The sequence below is a fragment of the Tenrec ecaudatus genome, chromosome 6 (genome assembly GCF_050624435.1).
Source record: "Tenrec ecaudatus isolate mTenEca1 chromosome 6, mTenEca1.hap1, whole genome shotgun sequence".
Taxonomy (NCBI): domain Eukaryota; kingdom Metazoa; phylum Chordata; class Mammalia; order Afrosoricida; family Tenrecidae; genus Tenrec; species Tenrec ecaudatus.
In genome coordinates, this window is record NC_134535.1 from 21,282,914 (window position 1) to 21,306,969 (window position 24,056).

The 24,056-nt window shown below is 41.7% G+C and overlaps 1 protein-coding gene across 2 annotated transcripts in view; it reads left to right on the top strand.

The window, feature by feature from the left end:
• The window catches only part of SLC41A2 (solute carrier family 41 member 2), a 144,659-nt gene that overhangs the window by 37,981 nt on the left and 82,622 nt on the right, over window positions 1–24,056 (top strand). For both annotated transcript variants that reach the window (XM_075551057.1, XM_075551055.1), the window contains exons 3-4: window positions 2,228–2,335; window positions 6,833–6,904. In XM_075551057.1, coding sequence (XP_075407172.1) covers window positions 2,228–2,335; window positions 6,833–6,904 — 180 coding nt within the window. The remainder of the gene's footprint in view (window positions 1–2,227; window positions 2,336–6,832; window positions 6,905–24,056) is intronic.

Sequence of the window (24,056 nt, forward strand, 5' to 3'; positions counted from 1 at the left end):
TGCTCCTTCCATGATTTGGATCCAAATAAAATGAAATTCTAGAAAACTTTCATCTTTTCTCAGTTTATTAGGACTCTGTTGATTGGTCCAGTTGTGAAGACAATTTTCCTCTGTATTGAAGTATGTGCCTCAAGTCCTCTGCTTTGAGCAAGCAAGGCTGTGCCATCTGCATGTCACGGGTTGGCTTATTTATTTAACAGTTTCACAGACATAATGCAGACAGCATTACATTTCAATAGTTCAGTCACATTAAGAAGAGTTACGAGAAAAAAGGAGTTATGTAATCATCACCACAATCAATTTTCGAACATTTTCTTTTACTCATTGTGTTAGCTCCCATTTCCTCCCAACCCCCCCTGTTTTACTCCCAAGAAACGATCAGTTCAGTTACTCTCTCTATACGCTTAACTATCTTGGATTTCATATACAGAGAAACAAACATTCAAACAAAACTAACAATAACAAAGTGCAACAGAGAAACCTCAGTAGAAAGGAATGCGGAACATACTGAAGAGTAGAACAGACTTAAAATGGGTGGAAAGGGAGATCAGATGATAATGTATTAACTCTGACCCTAACAGCATCTGCAGTAATCCATTTTCCAATGCACTCTGCATGCGAGCAAGGCTGTTCACATCCCTGGCGCATGCGCAGAAGGACTTCCCTGAGGCTTAATCCACCTTCTTTCCCAATGCTGCTTTCTTTATGTAGTCCAACTCCTCAGATTAGACGGGGCCTCGTGGCCTACTGGCTAGTGCTCTGGATTTTGAACCCTCCTGTTTGAATTCAGATCTCGGTGGGACCTCATTCCGTTTAAGGAGCCCTGGTGATGCCCATGCTAAGTGCCTCGCTGCTAACTGAAAGCTCAGTGCCTTATACCCACCTGCTGCTCCTCAGGAGAAAGATGGGGCAGTTTTCTATAAACGTTATAGGGGCGGTTATCTGCAAAAGGCCACTCTGAGTCAGGATCAGCTTGGCAATGGTGAGCCCTGGTTACATGATTTGCCACAACTGCAAGAAAAACTCCGGGGCAAACGGAATTTTACTTCCATTTGTGTGATGAATTTAAGTTGTGCTTGTGTGCTTTCTGTCCTTTTCAACACAAGGTTCATGTATGTAGTCCATAAAGTCTGCCTTGGGTTCATTTGAGTCACAGTGACCCTATAGGACAGATGACCCTATAGCGACAGAACTGCCCCTGTGGCTTCTAAGCTGTAAATCTATAAGGAGTAGAAAGCCCATCCTTTTCCACTGGTAGAGTCAAACTGCTCACCTTGCAGTTAGTAGCCCAACAAGTAACTGACTACACCACCAGGCTCCTTCCTTTTGGGACAATCATCTCTAAATCACATTTGCCAAAAAGTACTCTGTGGTTTTGTCTGTGTAGAAAATGCATTTGTTAGCATAATTACTGTTCTCTGTGAGCCTGGCATGGGGGATACTGTCTTCATTTCATGAAGGAGGAAATGGACACCAGAAAGGCATGAGACTCACCTGGGCTCACACAGTCATGCTAGAATCCCTAATCTTTGCATGTCCTATTGTGTGCTCTTTTCTGATTCCATGCTCAGTACCTCTTGCCTCTCGACCTAAATGGAGACCAGAGCGTGAGAGTCCTAACATCTCCCAAGCTCAACTCCAGGCCTCATCTTTTGATGTTTGGAAAAATCATTTAACTTCTCTGGTATTTATTTTCTCATTTATTGAATTAGATGATGCTGTACTTAAAAAAAATCATTTTATCGGGTGCTCAGACAACTCTTACCACAATCCATACATCCATCTATTGTGTCAAACACATTTGTACATTTGTTGCCCTCATCACTCTCAAAACATTTGCTTTCTACTGGACTTTTCCTGTGGGTTGTTACAGGAAATGTTAGTCAGGATTTAAATCCAGGCTGCCTGGTTCCTGGGTGTGTGCTCCTCAACCACCAGGTACGCTGCCCCTTTCCATCATCGAGGGACAGAGCAAGATGTCAGCTCAGGACGGTGTAGCCAGTCAGCTGTAGAATGGGCTGTAATAACTGAATTGCTGATCTCTCCCAACTCAAGGAGTAACTCAAGGCTTCAGAGCTCAGGGTTTATGCTAACTGGCCTCTTAGAAGATATGGACTCATTTAAGGTGTGGAGGCAAAGTTAGAAAAACAGGCCGAGATTTAGAAATGTTTTTGTTCCAGAGTATTTTCCAACTATGCCATAATTTTTTCTTTCTTTTTTCTTACAGCATTGGGAGGTATTCAAAAAAGTAACAGAAGTCTTCATTTTAGTTCCTGCACTTCTTGGTCTCAAAGGGAACTTGGAAATGACTTTGGCATCCAGATTATCCACTGCAGTAAGTTTCTCCCCCTCCCCCAACACAAAGTATGTATCCTGCTTTAGCTCTTTCTTTCTACCAAGGAGAGGTTGTACCAGGACAAATAATTTTTTCTCAGTCTTTTGAAATGTTTTTTATATTTTCTAACCTGAGATGATATGCTCCCTTTTACTGTGAGAACTAGTAGCACACTTTGTCTCTTTTTATATCAGAACATTCTGGCAGCTTTCGTCAGTCTTTAAGACATAGGGTAAGCCTGTGTCGTACCCAATGTAAGTGGAGAGTTGGTTGATGAGCATTTACATTTTGTGATGTAAAAGTAGCATGTACTTAGTAAAAAAAAAGAAAGATAGAGAGTATAAACTTTCCAATTCTCCCCCTTGAGGTAGCCACTATTAACATATAGACCCTCCTGTGGCTGGCGCCTTTATGTGGGCAGGTATTGCTGTAAAGTAGGAGGTTGTTCGCTGCCATTGAGTTGACTCTGGCTCCTGAGGACTCATGTGCAACAGAACAAAGCACTGCCTACGTCATTCTCACAAGTGCCAGTGTATAGAAGTCCATCTTACTGAGTCTCACACCTGCTCTGCTCAACGTGACGCCTTCCTCTCCTGAGGATGTCTATGAAGCCATTGAATCAGACAGTGCTCCATTTTGATCCATAAAGGGTTCTTAGGCTCATTTTCAGAAGTAGATCTCTAGGCCTTTCTCCCTAGCCTGTGTTAGTCTGGAAGCTGTACTGAGACCTGTCCACCATGGAGGACCCCACTGGTATTTGAAAAGCCAGTGGCAATAGTGTTCAGCATCATTATAGACCTGCTGCATAAAAAATACAGCATTTTGACAGAGACCCTGGAAAGGGTATGGCCAGAGACGGAAGATGTGCTGTGTTTGGCCAACACCAAACCCAAACCAAACTCACTGCCATTGAGTCCATTCCGGCACACAGCAGCCTTATAGGACAGAGTATATAGCTGCCCTTGTGGATTTCGGAGACTAACTCTTTACAGGAACAGGAACCCTCATTTTTCTCCCTCGGAGCAGCTAATGGTTTTGAACTGCGGACCTTCTGGTTAGCAGCCCAACAAGTAACACTACACCACCAGGGTTCCTTGGTCAATAATGTGGTTTAAATTTTTTAAAACCTGATTATTCCTGTTTATTTATTTCATCTAATCCATGAGCCAATTCTGTCTGTTCACTCTTAAAATCAGTTCAGGAATCAAAGTACCTCTCACTCCATCAGTGCCTACATCCCTGATAGACGCCAACATCATCCTCTGACATTATTACTGCAAGGCATTCAACTGCTCTCCTTGCTTCAGTCCTTGGCCCTCTCTAGGCCTCTCTCAGCACAATGGCCAAAATATATCAGGTTCCATGACTCCACTATTTTCAACCTTCCGCTGCATCCTTTCTCACAGTATGACAGGCAAAGTCCTTACAGTAGCTACCAAGTCCTCTAAGCCCTGGCAAGCCGTCTCATGCCATCTCATGGAATTCCCCTTTCTGGTTCAGTCCCAGCTCTATTGGCCTCCACAGCATTCATCTACCACAGTGACTCTCGCACTTTAATGTTATTAGAATTATCTGCTGAGCCATGCTCTCTGTTTTGATTCACTAGCTCTGATGTGGGGCCCAAGAATTTGCATTGTAAGTTCTCAGGGGCTGGTAACACTGCTCATCAAGAGTCTACGCTCTGAGAACCAACCATTGACCTGACATTGAGTCCTGCCTCTGGGCCTTCCCATGCAGGCTTGAGATACTCAATAGCTCAGCTTTGGGGTTCCCTGCTCTCACATATGCACCACTAAATATAAACAGGCATTTGAGGAAGTTACTTAATACAAAACACACGGCAACAAGAAAAAATTAAATCCACCTCTGTTCCCTTGTAATAGAAACATCTGGTCCAATTACTCAAAGCACGTCCTTTGCAACAGTCTTTTTGAAGGAAACGGCCTCCGTCATCACAGCGGCTCTATGAGCTGGAATCTACTCAACGGCAGTGGGATTTTCTGGCTTGCCTTCATTGCAGCCTACCTCAAATGGAGTCCTCAAAATAGCCCCCAACAGGGCTCAAGTAGAAATAAAATGATGATGAAAACATATGTACAAATTTGCTTGATACAACTGATACATGGATTGTTATAAGAGCTGTAAGAGCCCCCCAATAAAATAATTTCTTAAAAAAAATAGCCCCCCAACAGAGTTGATTAGGACTCACAGTGACAGTGCAGAGCTGCCCCCAGAAAGTATGCAATGCTGCTTTTATGTAAGCTATATTCTTCTCCCATGGGGGGTTCAAAGTGCCGATCTTTTAGTTAGGACTCAAGCATGCAACCCTTGGGCAGACGGCACCAGCTCCAAGGGAGAGGTACATGTCCTCTATTATTTGGATGCAGTCAATGCTGGACAGTGCTCAAGAATGTGGCCATTACAAATGTTTTCTTTGGGATACACTAGCCAAAAGTTTTGCTTTCCTGGCAAAGTAATCAAGTTGCTTAGATGTTCGTATGTTTAACTATATTTATAAGACCAAAGTTCATTTCCCAACAAAATGAAGCTTAAGCCCCATTTTAACTTTTCATTTCCCACAAATGTTGCTGTTTTTTGTTCCTTAACCTCTTCTTTAGCCTCCTCTACTAGGAGAAAAGCATTTCTGCTTGAGTTCTAGCTAGGTCATCCCTCGGTTCTTAAGAGCAGAATGACAGTAGAAAACATGGCAACTGTTAAAACTCGTTATACCACCGCCCATCTTTCAGTCTATCTGTGTAGCCCTCATGTCTGTCCTTACCTCCAGCTAGCTTCATCTTTTCATAGACCCTAAGCCTAAGGAGCCCATCAGTTAAGCCCTCAGCTGCTAGCCAACAGGTTAGTGGTGGGCACTCACGCAGCTTCTCCACAGCAGAGAGATCTGTCAGTCTGCTCCCATAAGGATGATAACCTAGGGAATCCTATGGGAAAGATTAGCTCTGTCTCGGGCCAGTCTGAGCTGAAAGTCGGCTTGATGGCACACAACACGATTTGTCTCCATTGTTCATCTTAGCCTTGTTCTTGGAATCATTTTAGATCGCTTTCCATTGCTGCAGACACCTCTCTAGAAGTTATCAAAGAATGACACTGCTTGCTCTCATCCCTGTTGCTTCAACTTTAAACTGGAGATAGTTTACTTTTTTAACATTGCCTGTGCCTCATTGCTCACTTGAGAATCAATTCAGGTCACTAGAGCAACATACATTGAATTTCTTCAATAATTTAGATCCCTATGCTTAGGAAATAAATATATAAATAAAGGCAGAATGAATAATTATTCTGAAACCCAGAGAAATTCTAATATTTGCATTTGCCAGATATTTGAGATTAAAGTTCAGAGTGAGGTTACACAGAATGCGTTGTTTTCCAAATTGACTGATAGAATTGTTGATGCTAGTACTTATCCTGCCAGCCTGAAGTCGTCATTAAAACTTCCCAGAGATGTTGTTGCTGTGTTGTGTGCTGTTGAGTCCACTGTGACCCATACTGACCCGTGTGCTGGGTGATAACTGCCTTGTTGGGAGCAGATCAGCAGATTCTCTTGCAAGCGCTGCTGAGTTCAAACCATCTACCTTTTGGTTAGCAACGGAGCACTTGATTATTGCACCAACCCTTATGTTTCCCACTTTACCCATTCACCTGAGGTTTTGCTTTTTGTTTTTTTAACATTTGAAAATCTTTGTGACCAAGCATCTGATAAATGATTACAGTCTAGTTCAAGGATAGTATTTTTAATAGTGACTACTCATTGCTCTCCAGAATGACTGCATTAGAAAAATTCAGCAGATTTTGATAGATGTTGTTTGTAAGACATTATTTGTAAACTAAGTAGTTTGGAAGTATAATTTATCTTAGAGAGCGTCATCTTCTAATGATCAGAATGATGTGTACATTCTAATAGTGAGGTATATATGCAAAAGTCATACCTGCACTGAATGTAATTGCTAACTAGAGTGCACTGAGATGATCTAGGCTCTGTGTAATCAGTTTTAGTCATGACTCCAATATAAATTTTGTACTTACGGATGATTTGTTTTTGTGTTCTTTTTTTCTTCTTCTGGGGGGGTGTCAAGACATCTTCAGATTACAGTAGTTTCATGGTGTAGGATTCAGTGCTGGCAGCATAAAATTATGTTTTTATATTGCCCCTCAGTTCATAAAACTTGGCATAGTAGAATGCCATCTGACATGTTTAGGTGTAAAATAATGCCAATGTGGGCAGGTGAATAGTGCCAACTGGTTTCATTAGTTTTTGTGAGTTGGTTCATGAAGTTTTTAAAAGTATCCTAAACATCTCAGAGAGACGGAACGTTAAATACAGGACTGGTAGTGATTACAGGATTTTTTTTTAAAGAAGTACAATATAAACTCATTGGATTTCCTAAAGAATTCTCTTTGGTTTTAAGACGTGATATAATGTTTCAAGAGAGCAGGCAACATAGATTATGCAGTGATGTATGAAAATATGTTCAATAACAGGTAAATGTTGGGAAGATGGACTCACCCATTGAAAAGTGGAACCTAATAATTGGCAACTTGGCCTTAAAGCAGGTGAGTGATGGACATATTTATAGAATTTTGTGTTCACATATCTTTTGTTAGCTGTTTAAGTGACATACATTTTATTCCTATGAAGCCGACTGCTTATTTGAACGACACCAGGAAAATAGCTTGGAAATTACCTTGAAAGGGGCTGGAATAAACAAACATCCATGACCTCTACAAGCCATCTGTTCTCTAGCTGCACATCAGGTTCTTCCAAATGTGACAAGATATAAGAAAAACAGTAAATATTTTCTGTCATAAGTGTCTAATTGAGCTTGAATTTGAGTGCAAATAAATATTTAGCATTTTATTCCTTAGGTGCTCGTTTTCTACTTTGTTTAAAACAAACCATCTGTTTACTTAAACTGAGTTTTTAAAATACATCGTAGTTGTTTAAGCTAACTTCCTTAATCTGTTCATGTCATTAGCATTGTTATAAGTGAACACATTAAATTCCAATTACATATGTACTGAACTCGATTGCATGAAAATTATCTGTAGCTCTTAATAATCTCGTGTGGTTGTATCTTCTCCCCTACATTGCCCCACATTGCAGAACACAGCAAGGTTGTAGGTGCCTCGTGCACTTCTCTAGCTCATCTATGCTGGAGAAGCACCACATTTTCATATGAGCTCAACGAGGACATGATGCTGAGAATGTGACTGTAGGAAAGGCGATTTCATACAATGCACTTCAAAGACACACAGGGATTTTTGGAATCTAGGCTGTTTTATAATATCTATGCACCACTTCCAGTCTCAGGGTCGGAAATGAGAAAGCTATATAGATTGAACCACAGTGTATTACCGCTGTTAATTTATTTTCCCTTTCCAGTCTTCATTTTCCTTTTCTTTTAAGTAACAGCATTACGTTAGATATTACTATTGTGCTGTCAGGTAAGCATTAGACTCACAACTGCAAGGTTGGTGGTTCAAAACCACCAGCCACTCTGCAGGAGAAAGATAAGCTATCTTTCCCCATAAAGTTTATAGCCCCAAAAACTGTATACGGGATCTCTGGGAGTCAGATCTGACTCTTTGGCAGTTGGTTTGGTTGGGATGGCCTTTTTTAGTTTTTAAAATTTCAATCTGTGCAGGGGTAACATTCAAAATATTTAGCAACCATTCTGTTATCATGAGTTGAATCAGCTTGACCCTTCCACATGTTGGATGTACATTTGGAGAATATATATACAAATATAACTTCAAAATATATTTCATTTTATTCTTTAAATGCCCTTCATTCTCGCTAAGTACTATGAATTGTAGTAAAACTATTCTTTATGTCATTCTAATAATTTCCATGTCAGCCTTTTCTTTGTCTCCACTCTTCTCTAGTCAAATCCTCTCTTTCTGCATCTGCTGGGGAGGTGGGAGCCAGAGTGAGATTTGCTGTTCCTAGTTGCCATGGCCAGCAGCCTGTGCCCTTGTCTGCCTCACTCACCAAGGATGTGTGAAGAGCAGTGAACTCCACCCAGGCCAATCAGGAGACAAGTAGTGGCAGTGAGTGAGGAAGCAAGTGGTTCAAGCCAAATTATGATGGACAAAGGCAGAAGGGAAAGGAAAAGAGGGTGTGAGGGCATGAGTGTGCACTCCTCGAGGCATCTGCTGCGAAAGTGTATGAAGAAGTCAGTGAGCATGGGAAGAGGGAATGAGGTGGGCATGCATATGGCCTTTCTGCCTGGAGACCAGCTGTGGAAGGTGGAGGTGGGGAAAGAGACAGGACAGAGCAGCTCGGGCTCAGGCTGTCATTTGCTGGTGTCTCTGTGGTCCCAGGGAGCTTCCTTTACGCAGATCTGTTCTTGTCATGCAGGATGGCCACCTTGACCGTGGCCTAAGTTGTCAAGTGAAGTGTGAAGTTTCCCAGTCTCATTTTAGAGACCATTACCTGATGTAGACAGATATACAGAGTGCTTGATTTCTGTAACAAGCTCCTTAGCTTTGCGGGCCAGTGCCCAACCAGGAGAAGACACAGAATCCCAGTTTCAGAATTGACATTATCCGAGAGTCCTATTACTTTCATGTGCGGTTGTTAAATGGGATCATATCGGCTCTGACTCAGCCACACTGCACAACAGAAGAAAACACTGCCCAATCCTGCACCATCCTCACAACTGTTCTCATGTTTGATCCCACTGTTGCATCGACTGTGTTGATCCATCTCTCCAATTCAGGGTTGTCCTCTTTTTCGCTGGCCCTCCAAATGATCAGGCATAATGTCCTTTGCCAAGGGTTGGCCTCTTCTGGTAACGTGTCTGAAGTACACGAGACCTTAGTTCTCAAAGTAGCATATTTGCTTTTCAACACTTTAAAGATTTCTGGTGCCACAGATTTACCCAATAGAATGTTTAATATTTTGACTGCTGCTTCCATGAACATTGACTGGATCCACACAAGATGAAATCTTTTATCTGTTTATCATGATGTTACTTATTGGTCCAGTTACGATTTTGCTTTCTTTACATTGAGTTGTAATCAATATGAAGTCTGCAATTCTTGATCTTCAGCAGCGAGTGTTTCAAATCCTCCTGTTCAGCAAGCAAGATTGTGTCATCACTATATTGACGGTTGTTCATAAGCCTTTCTCCAATCCTGATGCTGCATTCTTCTTTATATAATCCAGCTCCTCTGGTTGTTTCTTCAGCATACAGATTGAACAAGTATGGTGATAGGATACAAGCCCAATACATACTTTTCCTGATTTTAAACTTTGCAGTATTCCCTTTTGTGATAAATATGGGGCTTTCTACTCACGTAGAATTACAGTCTTGGAAACTCATAGGGACAATTCTTTCCTATCCTGTAGGGTCATGATGAGTTGTCATAAACTCAATAGCATTGACTTGGTTTTTTATTTTGGTTTTTTTTGCTTTTGAATATTTCCTTCTTCTATTCCTATAACTGCCCCTTGGTTCATGTACAGGTTACTCATGAATACCATGAAGTGTTCTGGAATTCCTGTTCTTCTCAAGGCTATCCATAGTTTATTCTGATCCATGTGACTGAATGCCTTTGTATTACAAGTCAGTGAAACACCAGTAAACATCTTCCTGGTATTCTCTGCTCTAAGCCAAGATCCTTCTGACATCAGTAATGGTATCCCTTGTTCCATATCCTCTTCTTTTTTTTTTTAAACGTTTTGTTAGGGGCTCATACAACTCTTATCACAATCCATCCATACATCAATTGTGTAAAGCACATCTATACATTCATTTCCCTCATCATTTCAAAGCATTTGCTCTCTTCTTAAGCCCTTGACATCAAGTCCTCTTTTTTTCCCCTCCCTCCCCGCTACCCCCTCCCTCATGAGCCCTTGATAATTTATAAATTATTATTTTGTCATATCTTTCCTTGTCCGATGTCTCCCTTCACCCCCTTTTTGGTTGTCCATCACCCAGGGAGGAGGTCACATGTAGATCCTTGTAATCGGTTCCCCCTTTCCAACCCACTCTCCCTCTACCCTCCCAGCATCACCACTCACACCCTTGGTCCTGAAGGTATCATCCGCCTTGGATTCCCTGTGCTTCCAGCTCCTATCTTCACCAATGTACATCCACTGGTGTAGCCAGACTTGCAAGGTAGAATTCAGATCATGATCATGGTGGGGGGCGGGGAAGCATTTAGGAACTAGAGGAAAACTGTATTGTTCATCGGTGCTACATCGCACCCTGACTGACTCATCTCCTCCTCTAGACCCCTCTGCAAGGGGATCTCCGGTGGTCGACAAATAGGCTTTGGGTCTCCACTCTGCACTTCCCCCTTCATTCACTATAGTAAGATATTTTTGTTCTGACGATGCCTTATACCTGATCCCTTCGACACCTCATGATCACACAAGCTGGTGTGCTTCTTCCATGTGGGCTTTGTTGCTTCTGAGCTAGATGGTCGCTTGTTTACCGTCAAGCCTTTAAGACCCCAGATCTATACCTTTTGATAACCGGGCACCATCAGCTTCCTTCACCACATTTGCTTATACACCCGTTTGTCCTCAGTGATTGTATCATGGAGGTGAGTACCCAATGATAAGATATTTTTGTTCTTTGATGCCATCAGCTTTCTTCACCACATTTGCTTATTCATCCGTTTTGTCTTCAGCGATTGTGTCGGGAGGGTGAGCATCATAGAATGCCAATTTAATAGAAGAAAGTATTCTTGCATTGAGGGAGTACTTGAGTGGAGGCCCAATGTCCTTCTGCCGCCTTAATACTAAACCTATAAATATAGGCACATAAATCTATTTCCCCATCCTCATATATATGTATATTTTCATATGTACATGTCTTTGTCTAGACCTCTATAAATGCCCTTTGCCTCCCAGCTCTTTCCTCTATTTCCCTTGACTTTCCTCCTGTCCTATTATGCTCCGTCCCCACCTGGGTTTCAGCAATACCTCTTCATTACATTACCCTTGATCATGCCCTATCAGGCCTCCCTCACCTACCTCACGACGAATTTGGATCGCTTGTTATTGTCCCTGGGTTTGTTAACACCACTTCCTTACCCACCACCTCCCCCTATCCCATTTCCCACCAGAACTGTTGGTCCCATTGTTTTTCCTCCAGATTGCTCATCCAGCCTATCTGATTTAGACAGACCTGCGGAAATAATAACACACACAAAAACAAGACAGAACAAAACCAAGCAACAATATACAACAAAACAACAACAAACCACTGACAAAGAACAAAACAAAGCATAACAAGGAAGAAAAGCTTGTAGTTAGTTCAAGGATCGTTTGTTGGTCTTTAGGAGTGTTTTCCAGTCCAGTCTGTTGGGCTGCCATGCCCTGTCCCCCAAATCCACCTTCAGCATTCCCTGGAGACCTTGCCACTCCATTCCCTTGCTGTTCCCCCAGTGCTTTGCTTCGGTGTGGTGGGAACAGGTTGGGTGTAATTCCCACACTGTCTCCACTGCTATCCCCTGCTGGACCATGGGTCAGTGAGAGACACCATGTCTCATAGTGGAGCTGGCCATGTGGTCCTCTCTGTGGACTGGCTGCTCTAATTGGGGTCATTGTCCTCAAAGCCTGGTGGGCCAGGTTGTACTCTAATCTCTCCTACTCCCCCTTCATCTGCTCCCGTGTGCTCCGATCAGATATGTCCCTCTCCCAGAGCTGCAGATTCAATGCTGTCCTTTGAAATAAATTCTTCTGCGGGGAAGGGCAGGTGTCCACTTAGTGTTTGGTACTGGAGCCAGCCCCCCGGACCTCTCCACTGGTTCCCTACTCCACGCCGGAATGTTGCATTCACACCTTGCGGCACAGGGTTGAAGTCTGGTCCCTCTTTCCCTGTGGAGATATAAACAATACCCTCCCCGTGGGTGGGTTAGCGCCCCAATCCCCCGCTACCCATTTTTCTTCCTTATTTTCATCCTTTATTTTTCACTTTCCCCACTTTTCCCCCAGTTGTCTACCATGTGCATTCCTGGATTTGATCTGGTCCCTGCCATACTACACGGTCCTCACCCCAAGAATGTTTGTATACAGTAGCTTTTTCCCTATGCCCCTTTTGCATTTATTTTTAATGCTTACCTCAGCGGGCTAATGTTGTACTTGTCCTTTTGTGCCTGACTTACTTCGCTTAGCATGATTTCCTCCAGTTCTTCCCATGTCACTATGTATTTCATATGTTCATCACTGCTTTTTAGCGATGCATAGTACTCCAGTGTATGTATGTACCACAGTTTTTTAATCCAATCATCAGTTGATGGAAATTTGGGTTGCTTCCAACTCCTTGCAATTGTGAACTGTGCCACAATGAACATTGGAGCACAGATGTCTGGCCTTGGTTTGTTTCTTGTCTCTTCTGGGTATATGCCCAGTAGGGGGATTGCTGGGTCATATGGTAACTCTATTTCCATCTGTTTTAGGTATCGCCAGATCGATTTCCATAGTGGTCGTACATACTTATAAGTGTACCAGCAGTGGATGAGAGTTCCTGTCTCCCCACAGCCCCTCCAACACTTGTTGCTTTCTGATTTGTTGAATTGGGCTACCTTTGAGGGTGTTAGGTGGTACCTCCTTGTTGTTTTAATTTTCATTTCTCTTATGGCTAAAGATTGGGAACATTTTCTCATGTGTTTGTTGGCCATTCGGATTTCTGCCTCTGTGAAACTTCTGTTCAAGTCCTTTGCCCACCTCTCAAGTGGGCAATTAGTTTTTTTCTTTTTGAAGCTAGCAGAGTATTGTAGATTTTAGTAATAAGGCCTTTGTCTGATGTATCATTGCTAAAGATGTTTTCCCAGTTGGTGGGCTCTCTTATTACTCTCTTGGTGAATTTTTTCGATGTACACAGTGTTTTATCTTCAGTATATCCCATTGGTCAATTTGTGCCTCCTCAGTGTTTGTATCCTTCTCTATTTCTGATAGCCTATGTATTCCCTGTGCCAAACTTCTCAAGTTGGTCCCAATTCCCTCCTTGATGGCCCTAATAGTTTGGGGTTTAACTTCAAGGTCTGTGATCCACCTTGAGTTTATTCTTGTGCATGGAGTGAGATCAGGGTCTTGCTTCATTTTTCTGCTTGTAAATATCCATTTTTCCCCAGCACCACTTGTTAAAGAGGGCATTGGCTTCCCATTTGATATTTTTGGGGCCCTTATCAAAGATCAGTTGTCCGTATGCTGATGATTTTATGTCTGGGTTTTCAGTTCTTTTCCATTGGTCTGAGAATCTGTCACTGTACCAATACCGTGCGGTTTTGACAACTTTGGGCTGTATAGTATGTGCTAACATCAGGTAAAGCAAGCCCTCCCACTGCATCCTTCTTATTCTAATTCTAATTCTCTGCTAATTCTGGGCTTCTTCCCTCTCCATATGATGTTGGTAATCAGTTTTTCCATTTCTTTGAAGAAAGATGAGGGTAATTGTATCGGGATTGCATTAAATTTATATAGTGCCTTTGGCAGAACTGACATCTAGAATATATTGAGTCTTCCAATCCACTACCATGGTATATTCTATTTGTTGAGGTCACTCTTGGTTTCTTGTAATAGTGTTCTTTAGTTTTCCCCGTATAGATCTTTTGTTTTTTTTAGTCAGGTATATCCCTAGATATTTCAATTTGTGTTTGGCTGTTGTGAAGGATACCATCTTTTTGATTTCCTCTTTTGTGGTCTTATCTGATGTGTATAACAGTCCGATGGACTTCTGTTTGTTGATTTTGTGTCCTGCCACTCTGCCAAACTCCTCTATTGTTTCCAGTACCCCCATGTGGAACTTTTGGGATTTTCCATATATAAATTCATATCATCTCCAAATAACGACAGTTTCACCTCTTCCTTCCCCAGACGAATACCTTTGATGTCTCTTCTTTGCCTTATGCTGTTAGCTAAAACCTCCAGCACAATATTAAATAAGAGTGGGGACAAGGGGCATCCTTGTCTGGTCCCCTTTTTCAGTGGGATTGTATTAGTCTTTTCTCCATTGACTACCACTTTGGCTGTTGGTTTTTCATATATAGCTTGTATTTGTCTTGAGGAACTTTCCTTGCATTCCCATCTTCTCAAGTGTCTTAAACAGGAATTGGTGTTGGATGTTGCAGAATGCTTTTTCTACATCTATTGATATTATCGTGTGGTTCTTATAGTTTTTCATGTCAATGTGGCGAATAATACCAATGGTCTTTCGTATGTTGAAGCATCCCTGCATCCCTGGTATGAATCCCACTTGGTCATGGTGAATTATTTGTTTTATATACTTTTGTTTTCGTCTGGCTAATATTTTGTTAAGGATTTTTGCATCAGTGTTCATTAGGGATATTGGTCTATAGTTCTCGATTCTTACGGGAACCTTGCCCGCTTTTGGTATCAGAGTTATACTAGCTTCATAAAAGGAATTCAGAAGTTTGTCATCTTTTTCTATGTTCTGGAAAAGTTTGTGTAGGATTGGTGTTAGTCCTTCCCTAAATGCCTTATAGAATTCTCCAGTGAAGCCATCTGGTCCAGGGAATTTTTTTGTTGTAGGTAATCCATTGATAACCTTTTCTATTTCTTCTATTGTTATGGGTCTGTTGAGATTCTTGACATCCATTGGGGATAGTCTAGGGAGGGATTGTTTTTCCAAGATTTTGTCCATGTCTTCCAAATTGTTGAATTCATTGGAGTATAATCCTTCATAGTACTGTGTAACTATCCTTTTGATTTCATTAGGGTCTGTTGTAATGACCCCTCTTTCATCCCTTATTCTTGCTATTGAAATTTGTTCCCTCCTTTCTTTGGTTAGGTTTGCAAGTGGTCTATCGATTCTGTTTATCCTTTCAAAGAACCAACTTTTATTAGTATTAATTTTTTCAATAGTTTTCTTATTTTCCCTCTCCTGAATCTCAGCCCTGATTTTTATAATTCCTCTTGCTATTAGTAGGATTGTCCTGCTGACTCTGCTCTAGTTGTTGTAAATTTTGTGCCAGCATATCAGTCATGAGTATCTCTTCCTTTCTCAGGTGTGCATGTATTGCTATGAAACTTCCTCTGATGACTGCTTTTGCTGTGTCCCATAAGTTTTGGTATATTGTGTGCTCATTTTCGTTGGTTTCTAGAAATTTCCTAGTTTCATCTCTGATCTGCGCCAGTATGCGCTCCTTTTGCAGTAGAGAGTTATTCATCCTCCAATTGTTTGCTCTTGTTTTCTTTGCCTTCCTTTTGTTGATTTCCAGCCTTATGCCACAGTGGTCAGAGAGAGAGGTCTGTATTATTTCAATGTGCTTAAATTTATGTATATTTGCCTTATGCCCCAGCATTTGGTCTATCTTTGAATATGTGCCATTTTCACTTGAAAAGAATGTAAATTTTTGTATTTGGATGAAAAGCTCTGTAAATATCTATCAGGTCAAATTGTCTAATTGTGGTGTTTAGCTCTCTAGTCTGCTTGTTGAGTTTCTGTCCCTGTGATTTATCTTTCTCAGTGAGTGGTGTGTTGAAGTCACCCACTATAATTGTCGAGTCTGTGATTTCTTTTTAATCTTTTGGAGTGTTTGGTTGACGTATTCAGTGAGTCTCTCATTCAGGGAATATATGTTTACAATGCTTAGTAGTCCTTTGCCTACCGTTCCTTGAGCATTATATAGTGTCCCTCATTAACTTTTTTTATGGTTTTCACTTTGAGGTCAATTTTATCTGAGATTAGCATTGCAGCCCTTGCTTTGTTTGTATTGCTATTTGCTTAGTAGAACCTTCTGCAGCCTTTGATTCTCAGCCTATTTTTGTCTGTAGCCTTGAGTTGTGTCTCCTGTAGGCAGCAGATTGGTGGGTTGTGTTTTCTAAGCCCGTCTGCTAGTCTCAGTCTTTTCATGCCTGAGTTCAGTCCATTGATATTCAGGGTTATTATCTCCATCTGTGGACTCTGTGATGTCATCTTATACCTTTTGTGTTGAGAGTTTCCTACTTTCCTTTCTCATTTGTGTGGTGTGTGTGTGTGTGTGTGTGTGTGTGTGTATCATTCTTGACTTTTTTCCATCCTTCAGCCAATGCTATCTTGGGGTTTGTTTTCTCTTTGTTGCCCTCTGGGTGAGGCTGTTCTATGTGGCGGTCTCTTATTTATGCTTGGTGAGTGTTGGTCTTCTGCCCATACTGGGTTGGCAAGGATATTTTGTAGGGCTGGGTTTCTTCTAACGTATTCTGAGTTTTTCCTTGTCTGGGAAGACTCTTACTTCTCCAACTGTCTGATCAATAATTTGGCTGGGTAGAGTATTCTTGGGTTTGTGTTGTTTTCCTTCAATTTTTGGAATATGTTACTCCACTCTCTCCTTTTCTTCATAGCTTCTGCTGATAGATCTGAGCATATTCTTATATGGGAACATTTATATGTGATTGCTTGTTTTTCCCTAGCTGCTCTCATGATTTTCTCCTTTTCCTCAAAGTTGGATAGTTTAACTATTATATGCCTTGGTGACTTCTTCTTGGGATTCAGTCTAGCTGGTGTTCTTTCAGCTTCCTGAATAGTTGCCTGGTTTTCATTCATTAAGCTGGGAAAGTTTTTCTCCAAGAATTCTCTCACTATTGCTGCAGATGACTTCTTTGTTGTGTCTTCCTCCCGTAAGCCAATAATTCTAATGTTGTTCTGCTTCATAGCATCAGACATAGCTCTTAGGTTTTCTTCAGCTTCTTTGATGACCTTATTAGATTTTTGTTCACATTTGTTAAAGTCTGCTTGGCTGTCCCCAAGTCACTGATACGGTTCTCTGATTCCTCGAGTCGATTCTCAAAGTCCGTGTTTTTGCTACTGGTTTTTGTTATCTCCTTCCTAAGCTCCTGTATTTCCCTTTGGTGTATGGCCTTTATCTCCTCTATCATTTCATCCTTTTTCGTATTGTTTCCCTCATATCTTGTATGCCTCAAGCAGCATTTTGAAAATTTCTTTCTGTGGCAATTCAAGGTCTGCTTCTTCTATATATGTTGTTATGTTTTGGACATCTTCTGCCATTGCCTTTTGGTTTCTCCTGGTTTTTTTTTTTTTTCCGTTGAGATCGTTGGGGCTGGTGGCTATTTGCGTTGCATTGTTTTAGAGGAGCCAGGTGCCATTTTCCAGGGAGTCGAAGAGCAGTGGCTCTCTCTGGGAGACTTATAGGAATGCTTCTTTGAACTTCCCACAGCTAATTTCACTATGTAATTAACCTACCACTTTATCTTCCTGTGGCTTCCCTATCAGGGGAGCGCCCCAGAAGGCTGGTGGGTTGCCTGCTTTGGTGTTGCAGTGATTGGGGAGAGGTTCCTGCAACAGCTTGGAATGTTGATGAGTGTTGGCTGAGCTGCCTTAAGCTCCCAGCTACACGGGCAGGAATTCCCGGGTGAGTTGGGCAGAGTATCCCCTGGAGGGAAAGTGGCACTTTCCCTAGCCTCAGGCTAGCTATACAGGGTGGAGCTCACCTAGCTGGGTGTGGTACAGGTGTAAATTCCTAGGCCACAGGAGTGTTCTGGAGGTCAACAGTGGAGTGTGAGAGAATAGGAAAGAGACAAAGAGGAGGAAATAAATTAAAAAGTAAGACTATTTATACTGTGTGGGAATACAGGGAAGAGAGGGAAACAAAAGCAACTATGTAGCTGAGTCCCATTCCCCTCCCCTGGAGCAAGTTTAGGCCCTGCCCCCAGGCAGCATGGCAAGCCTCAGTTGAGCAAAGAGAAAGCTGCTGAGCAGCCCTCAAAGACCATGGGGGGACAGAGAGCAGAGATATAAACAAAAGCAACGATGTAGCTGAACCCCGATCCCTGCCCATGGAGCTGCGACGGTTTGGGTTTAGTCCCTGTCCATACCTGGCAGTGGCAAGCTGTTGTTTTGCTGTGAAAAAGTCCCTGAGCAGCCTTCCAGGGCTGTGGGGGAACAGAGCGCAGATATGTAAACAGAAGCAACAATTTAGCTGAACCAGGATCCCTGCAGGTGAAGCTTCAAGGGTCCTGTCCCTGCCCCGAGGCAGGCCAGGGCAAACTGTGGCTGTGTTGAGACTAAGCCCCCCTACAGGCTCCAAATGGTTCCTGCTCCAGCAGATACAGTGGTGGGGCCAATGTCAAGCCCAGCCGGCTTCCACTGAGGTAAGCCAAAAGCCCCTCAAAACCCCATGGGTCTGTGCCTACTTATCTTTATGATGCTCCTCCTGCGTTCCAGCAGTGTTGAATGTCCCTCTAAGCAACTCTCCTGGGCTGGATTCTGCAGTCCCTCTGGTGAGTCCCCTTCTGAAGCTGGACTGAATCTCTGTCAGTGTACTGCTGTAACCATTGTTGGATGAGTTCAAGCAAAATTAATAATACCTCATTCTATAGTTTGAGGATTCTGCTGGGTCACTTTTCTTTGGAGTGAGAACAAATATGGATCTCTTCCAGTCGGTTGACCAACTAACTGCCCTCTAAATTTCTTGGCATAGATGAGTAAGTGCTTCCAGTGCTTAATTAATTTCTTGAAACATTTCCATTGGTAGTCCCATCAATTCCTAGAGCCTGTTTGTGTCTAATGCTTTCAATGAAGTTGCACTTCTTCCTTCAGTACCACTAATTCTTGCTCATGTGCTACTTCTTGAAATGGTTGCATATTGATTACTTCTTTTTGATAGTGACTCTATATTCTTTCTATATTTTGTTTGATACTTACTGAAATTTTACCCATTACAACCTTTCAGTATAGCAATTCAAAGCTTGACTTTTTCTTCTGTTCTTTTAGTTTAGGATATGCCATGCTTGTTCTTCCATTTCGGTTTTCTCCCTGAGGTTTTTGCACATTTCATTAGTGTTTTACTTTGTCTCTTTGAGCTACCTTTTGAAATTTTCTGTTCAGCTCTTTTACTTCATCACTTCTTCCATTTGCTTTAGCTGCTTAACATTTAAGAGCAAGTTTCAGAATCTCTTCTGACATCCACTTTGATCTTTTCATCCTGTCTTTTAAATGACTTTTTGCTTTTGTCATGTATGACATTTCTTGATGTTCTCCCACAATTCATCTGGTTTTCTGTCATTAGTGTTGAATATATCAAATCTGTTCTTGAGCTGTTCTCTAAATTCAGATGGGATTGACTCAAGGTCATATTTTGCCTGTCATGAACTTATTTTAATTTTCTTCAACTTCATCCTGAATTTTTATATGGTGAATTGATGGTTGTTTCCACAGTTGATCCTTTGTCTTCTTTTGGCTACTCACCATGAGTTTCTTTATTGTCTCTTTCCACAGATGTAGTATTCATGTGTATTCTACCTGTGATGTCTACCCGGGTAGTTGTTTTTTTATATTGCTTAAAAGGAGTATCTACAATGAAGAAGTCATTGGTCTTTCAAAATTAATGTCATTCAATCTGAAGCTTTGTTTCTATCACCAAGACCATATTTACCAACTGCTGATCCTTCCTCTTTTTATTTCAATTTTTACTTTCCAATCATCAATGATCATAGTGCCTCTTGATTGCATGTTTGATCCTTGACATCAGCTCCCCTTTACTCCCGTGTTAGGCCAGATTGACTAGAGAAACACATTCTTTGACATATATATGTAAGAAAGAGCTTTATATCAAGAAGTAATTGTATATCAGGAAAACATCTCAGCCTAGTCTAGCTCAAATCCATGAGTCTGAAACTAGTCCATAACTCCTTTCAGACTCACTCAGCCACTTGCTCTGGTGCAGAATGCAGGAAGACCATAGACCAGTGGGCAAAAAGTTATGTGGACCCAGTGGCGGTGGAAGTATCACCAGGCTTGCACAGGTCTCAGTGTGGCGTGTCAACAGGAAGGTGAAGGCAGAGTGAGATTGACCAACGTCCAGAGAGCCATTTATCTCGTGGGAACCTCCAAATGAGGTCATCAAAGTACAACCTGATTTACAGGCTAAACTCTACCCATATTTTCTATGGATGCCATGTTGGCACAAAAAAATCTTGCCATCACAACCCTCTTCCCTGTACCACCACCCCCTCCCCCAAAATCCTTATTCTATTTGCTCTCCTTATAGGTTCATCAATCCTAGGTTTCATGTACTGAAAAAGAGAAAAACACGTAACAAAAATTCAAGAGGTTCACCCCCAATGGTCAACTACATCTCAGATAACCCTCTATATGAACAAACAAATGAAACCACAGAAAATGTTGAAAACCAGAATAGGGCAAACGTGCATGAGGGGGAATCAACTGATAAGTTTTTAAGCATTCAAGTCAGGTTTATAATTTTTAAAAATTATTTTATTGGGGGCTCATACAACTCTTATCACAATCCATATGTACATCAATCATATAAAGCACATATGTATATTCGTTACCCTCATCATTTTCAAAATATTTGCTCTCCACTTAAACCCCTGGCATCAGCTCCTCATTTTCCTCCCCTCCCTCATGAACCCTTGATAATAATAATTTTTTTATATCTTAACACTGTCCTATGTCTCCCTTCACCACTTTTCAGTTGTCCATCCCCCAGGGAGGAGATTATATGTAGATCCTTATAATAAGTTCCCCTCTCTACCCCACCCTCCCTCCACCCTCGTGGTATCGCCACTCTTACCACTAGTTCGGAATTGATCATTTGTCCTGGATTCCCTGTGTTTTAAGTTCTATCTGTACCAGTGTATATCTTCTGGTCTAGCCACATCTGTAAGGTAGAATTTTGGATCATGATAGTTGGTGGGGAGGAAGCATTAAGGAACTAGAGGAAAGTTGTATGTTTCATCGTTGCTACACTGCACCCTGACTGGCTCGTCTCTTCCCCGTGACCCTTCTGTAAGGGGATGTCCAGTTGCCTACAGAAGGGCTTTGGGTCTCCACCCCTCACTCTCCCTCATTCACAGTGATATGATTTTTTGTTCTTTGATGCCTCTTAACTCATTCCTTTGACACCTCGTAATCACACAGGCTGGTGTGCTTCTTCCATGTCGGCTTTGTTGTTTCTGAGCTAGATGGCCACTTGATTACCGTCAAGCCTTGAAGACTCCAGATGCTATATCTTTTGATAGCCGGGCACCATGAGCTTTCTTCACCACATTTGCTTATGTACCCATTTGTCTTCGGCGATCAAATCAGGGAGGTGAGCGTACAATAATATGATTTTTTGTTCTTAGATGCCTGATAACTGATCCCTTTGGAACCTCGTGACAATACAGGCTGGTGTGCTTCTTCCATGTGGGCTTTGTTGTTTCTCAGCTAGATGGCTGCTTGTTTACCTTCAAGCCTTTAAGACCCCAGATGCTATATCTTTTGATAGCCTGGCACCATCAGCTTTCTTCACCACATTTGCTTATGCACCTGGTTTGTCTTCATGTTGGGAAGGTGAGCATCATGGAATGACAGCTAATTGAACAAAGTATTCTTGTCTTGAGGGAGTACTTGAGTGGAGGCCCAATGTCCATCTGCTACCTTAATATTAAATCTATAAATATATGCACATAAATCTATTACCCCATCCTCATATATAAATATATTTACATATGTACATGCCTTTATTTAGACCTCTATAAATGTCCTTTGCCTCTTAGAGCTTGCCTATATTTCCTTTTACTTTCCTCTTGTCCTACTATCATGCTCAGCCTTCATTTGGCTTATAGTAATTCCTCTCGGTTACATTATTCTTTTTTTTTAAAACATTTTATTAGGGGCTCATACAACTCTTATCACAATCCATACATATACATACATCAATTGTATAAAGCACATCTGTACATTCTTTGCCCTAATCATTTTCTTTTCTTTACATTTTATTAGGGGCTCATACAACTTTTATCACAATCCACACATATACATACATCAATTGTATAAAGCACATCCGTACATTCTTTGCCCTAATCACTCTCAAGGCATTTGCTCTCCACTTAAGCCTTCTGTATCAGGTCCTCTTTTTTTCCCCTCCCTCCCCGCTCTCCCCTCCCTCAAGAGCCCTTGATAATCCACAGATTGTTATTTTGTCATATCTTGCCCTATCCGGAGTCTCCCTTCCCCCCTTCTCTGCCGTCCATCTCCCTGGGAGGAGGTCACATATGCAGTTACATTATTCTTGATCATGCCTTATCTGTCCTCCTACACCCTCCTCACCACCGATTTGATTCACTTGTTGTTCCCTTGACCCTGGGGCTGTTAACACCCACTTTCCGCCCACCCCACCCCAGAGATCCGCCGTCCCACTTTTCATGCCAGTATTCATGCACTTGTGCTCCCTTTCCCCTCTCCTGACTTGACCTTTTGCATTAGTATTCCACATCCCTGTGATAAGGCTGTTTCCCTATCTGGGGGGACCTCATCATGGCTTCATTCAGTAGACTACATCCCCTCCCCCTCAACCATTTGATCCTAGCTAACATGACATGCCTTTCTCCAAAGTGACCTTCAAGATACATACCTAGATAAGATGATATAATGTTCATTGGCACCAATCAGACGTCTGCCAGGCTGTCTGGCCACAGTGTCCAGCAGATTAGATGCCCTGCAAGCCTGAGCTTGTATCGATCCTGTTGCTTGATCCTACAGCAGTGTGATTGACTAACTTCGCCCAGCATACTGTTTATAGATCCCTCCTTGTCTCTATGTGTTTCAAGGTTTCGTCTCTGTTTTTTAGGGATGCAGAGAATTCCATTGTGTGCATATTCCAGAGATTTATTTATTTATTTAAAATACTTTCATTGGGGGCTCTTATAGCTCTTATCACAATCCATACTTTCATCCATTGTGTGAAGCACCTTTGTACATATATTGCATAATCATTTTCAAAGCATTTTCTTTCTACTTGAGTAATTGATATCAGTTCCTCATTTTTCCCTCCCTCTCCCACCATCCCTCCTTTATGAACCCTTGATAAATAATAGATTATTATTTTTATATCTTACATTGTCCTGTCTCCCTTCACCCATTTTCCTGTTGTTTGTCCCCCTGGGAGCGGGTTATATGTTGATCCTTATGATAAATTCCCCCTTTCTCCCCCGTCTCCCCTAATCCTCCTGGTATCTTAACTCTCCTTTGTGGCCATGAAGGATTTATCTATCCTGCATTCCCTGTGTTTCTGTCCTTTCTCTGTAGCAGAGTGCATGCTATGGTCTAATCAATTGTAAGGTAGAATAGAGGTCATGATAGTGGGCGGAAGGAAGCATTAAATAACCAGAGGAAAGTTATATGTTTCATTGGTGTTACACTGTACCCTGACTGGCTCATCTCTTCTTTGTGATATTTTATAGTTTTTCAATCCAATCTTCTACTGATGGGAATTGAACCTGTTTCCAACTTCTTGTTTTGTGAACTGTACTGCAATGAACATGGGGAAGCATGCTCTGTTTCTGTTTGTTTTGGGGGTGGCTTATGTCCAGTAATGGTATTGCTGGGTCATATGGTATTTCTATTGGCATCTGTTTTAGGAATTGCCATATCCCTTTCCACAGTGGCTGTATGTATTTACAAGCCCACCAGCAATAAGTAAGAGTTCCAGTCTCTCCACGCACTTTCCAACATTTGTTCTGTTTTTTAAAATTAGGCTACAATTATAGTATCTCATGGTTGTTTTGACTTGCATTTCCCAGATGGCTATTGAACAAGAGAATTTTCTCATGTGTTTATTAGCCATTCAAGTGTCAATCTTTGTGAATTATGTGTTCAGGTCCTGCGCCCACCTTATCAGACAATTTTTAGTTTTTTTTCTTGTTGTAGGCTGGTAGTATACTGTAGATTTTACTGATTAGTCCTTATTCTGTTATGCCATTGTCCAGTTTCTTTTCCCAGTCTGT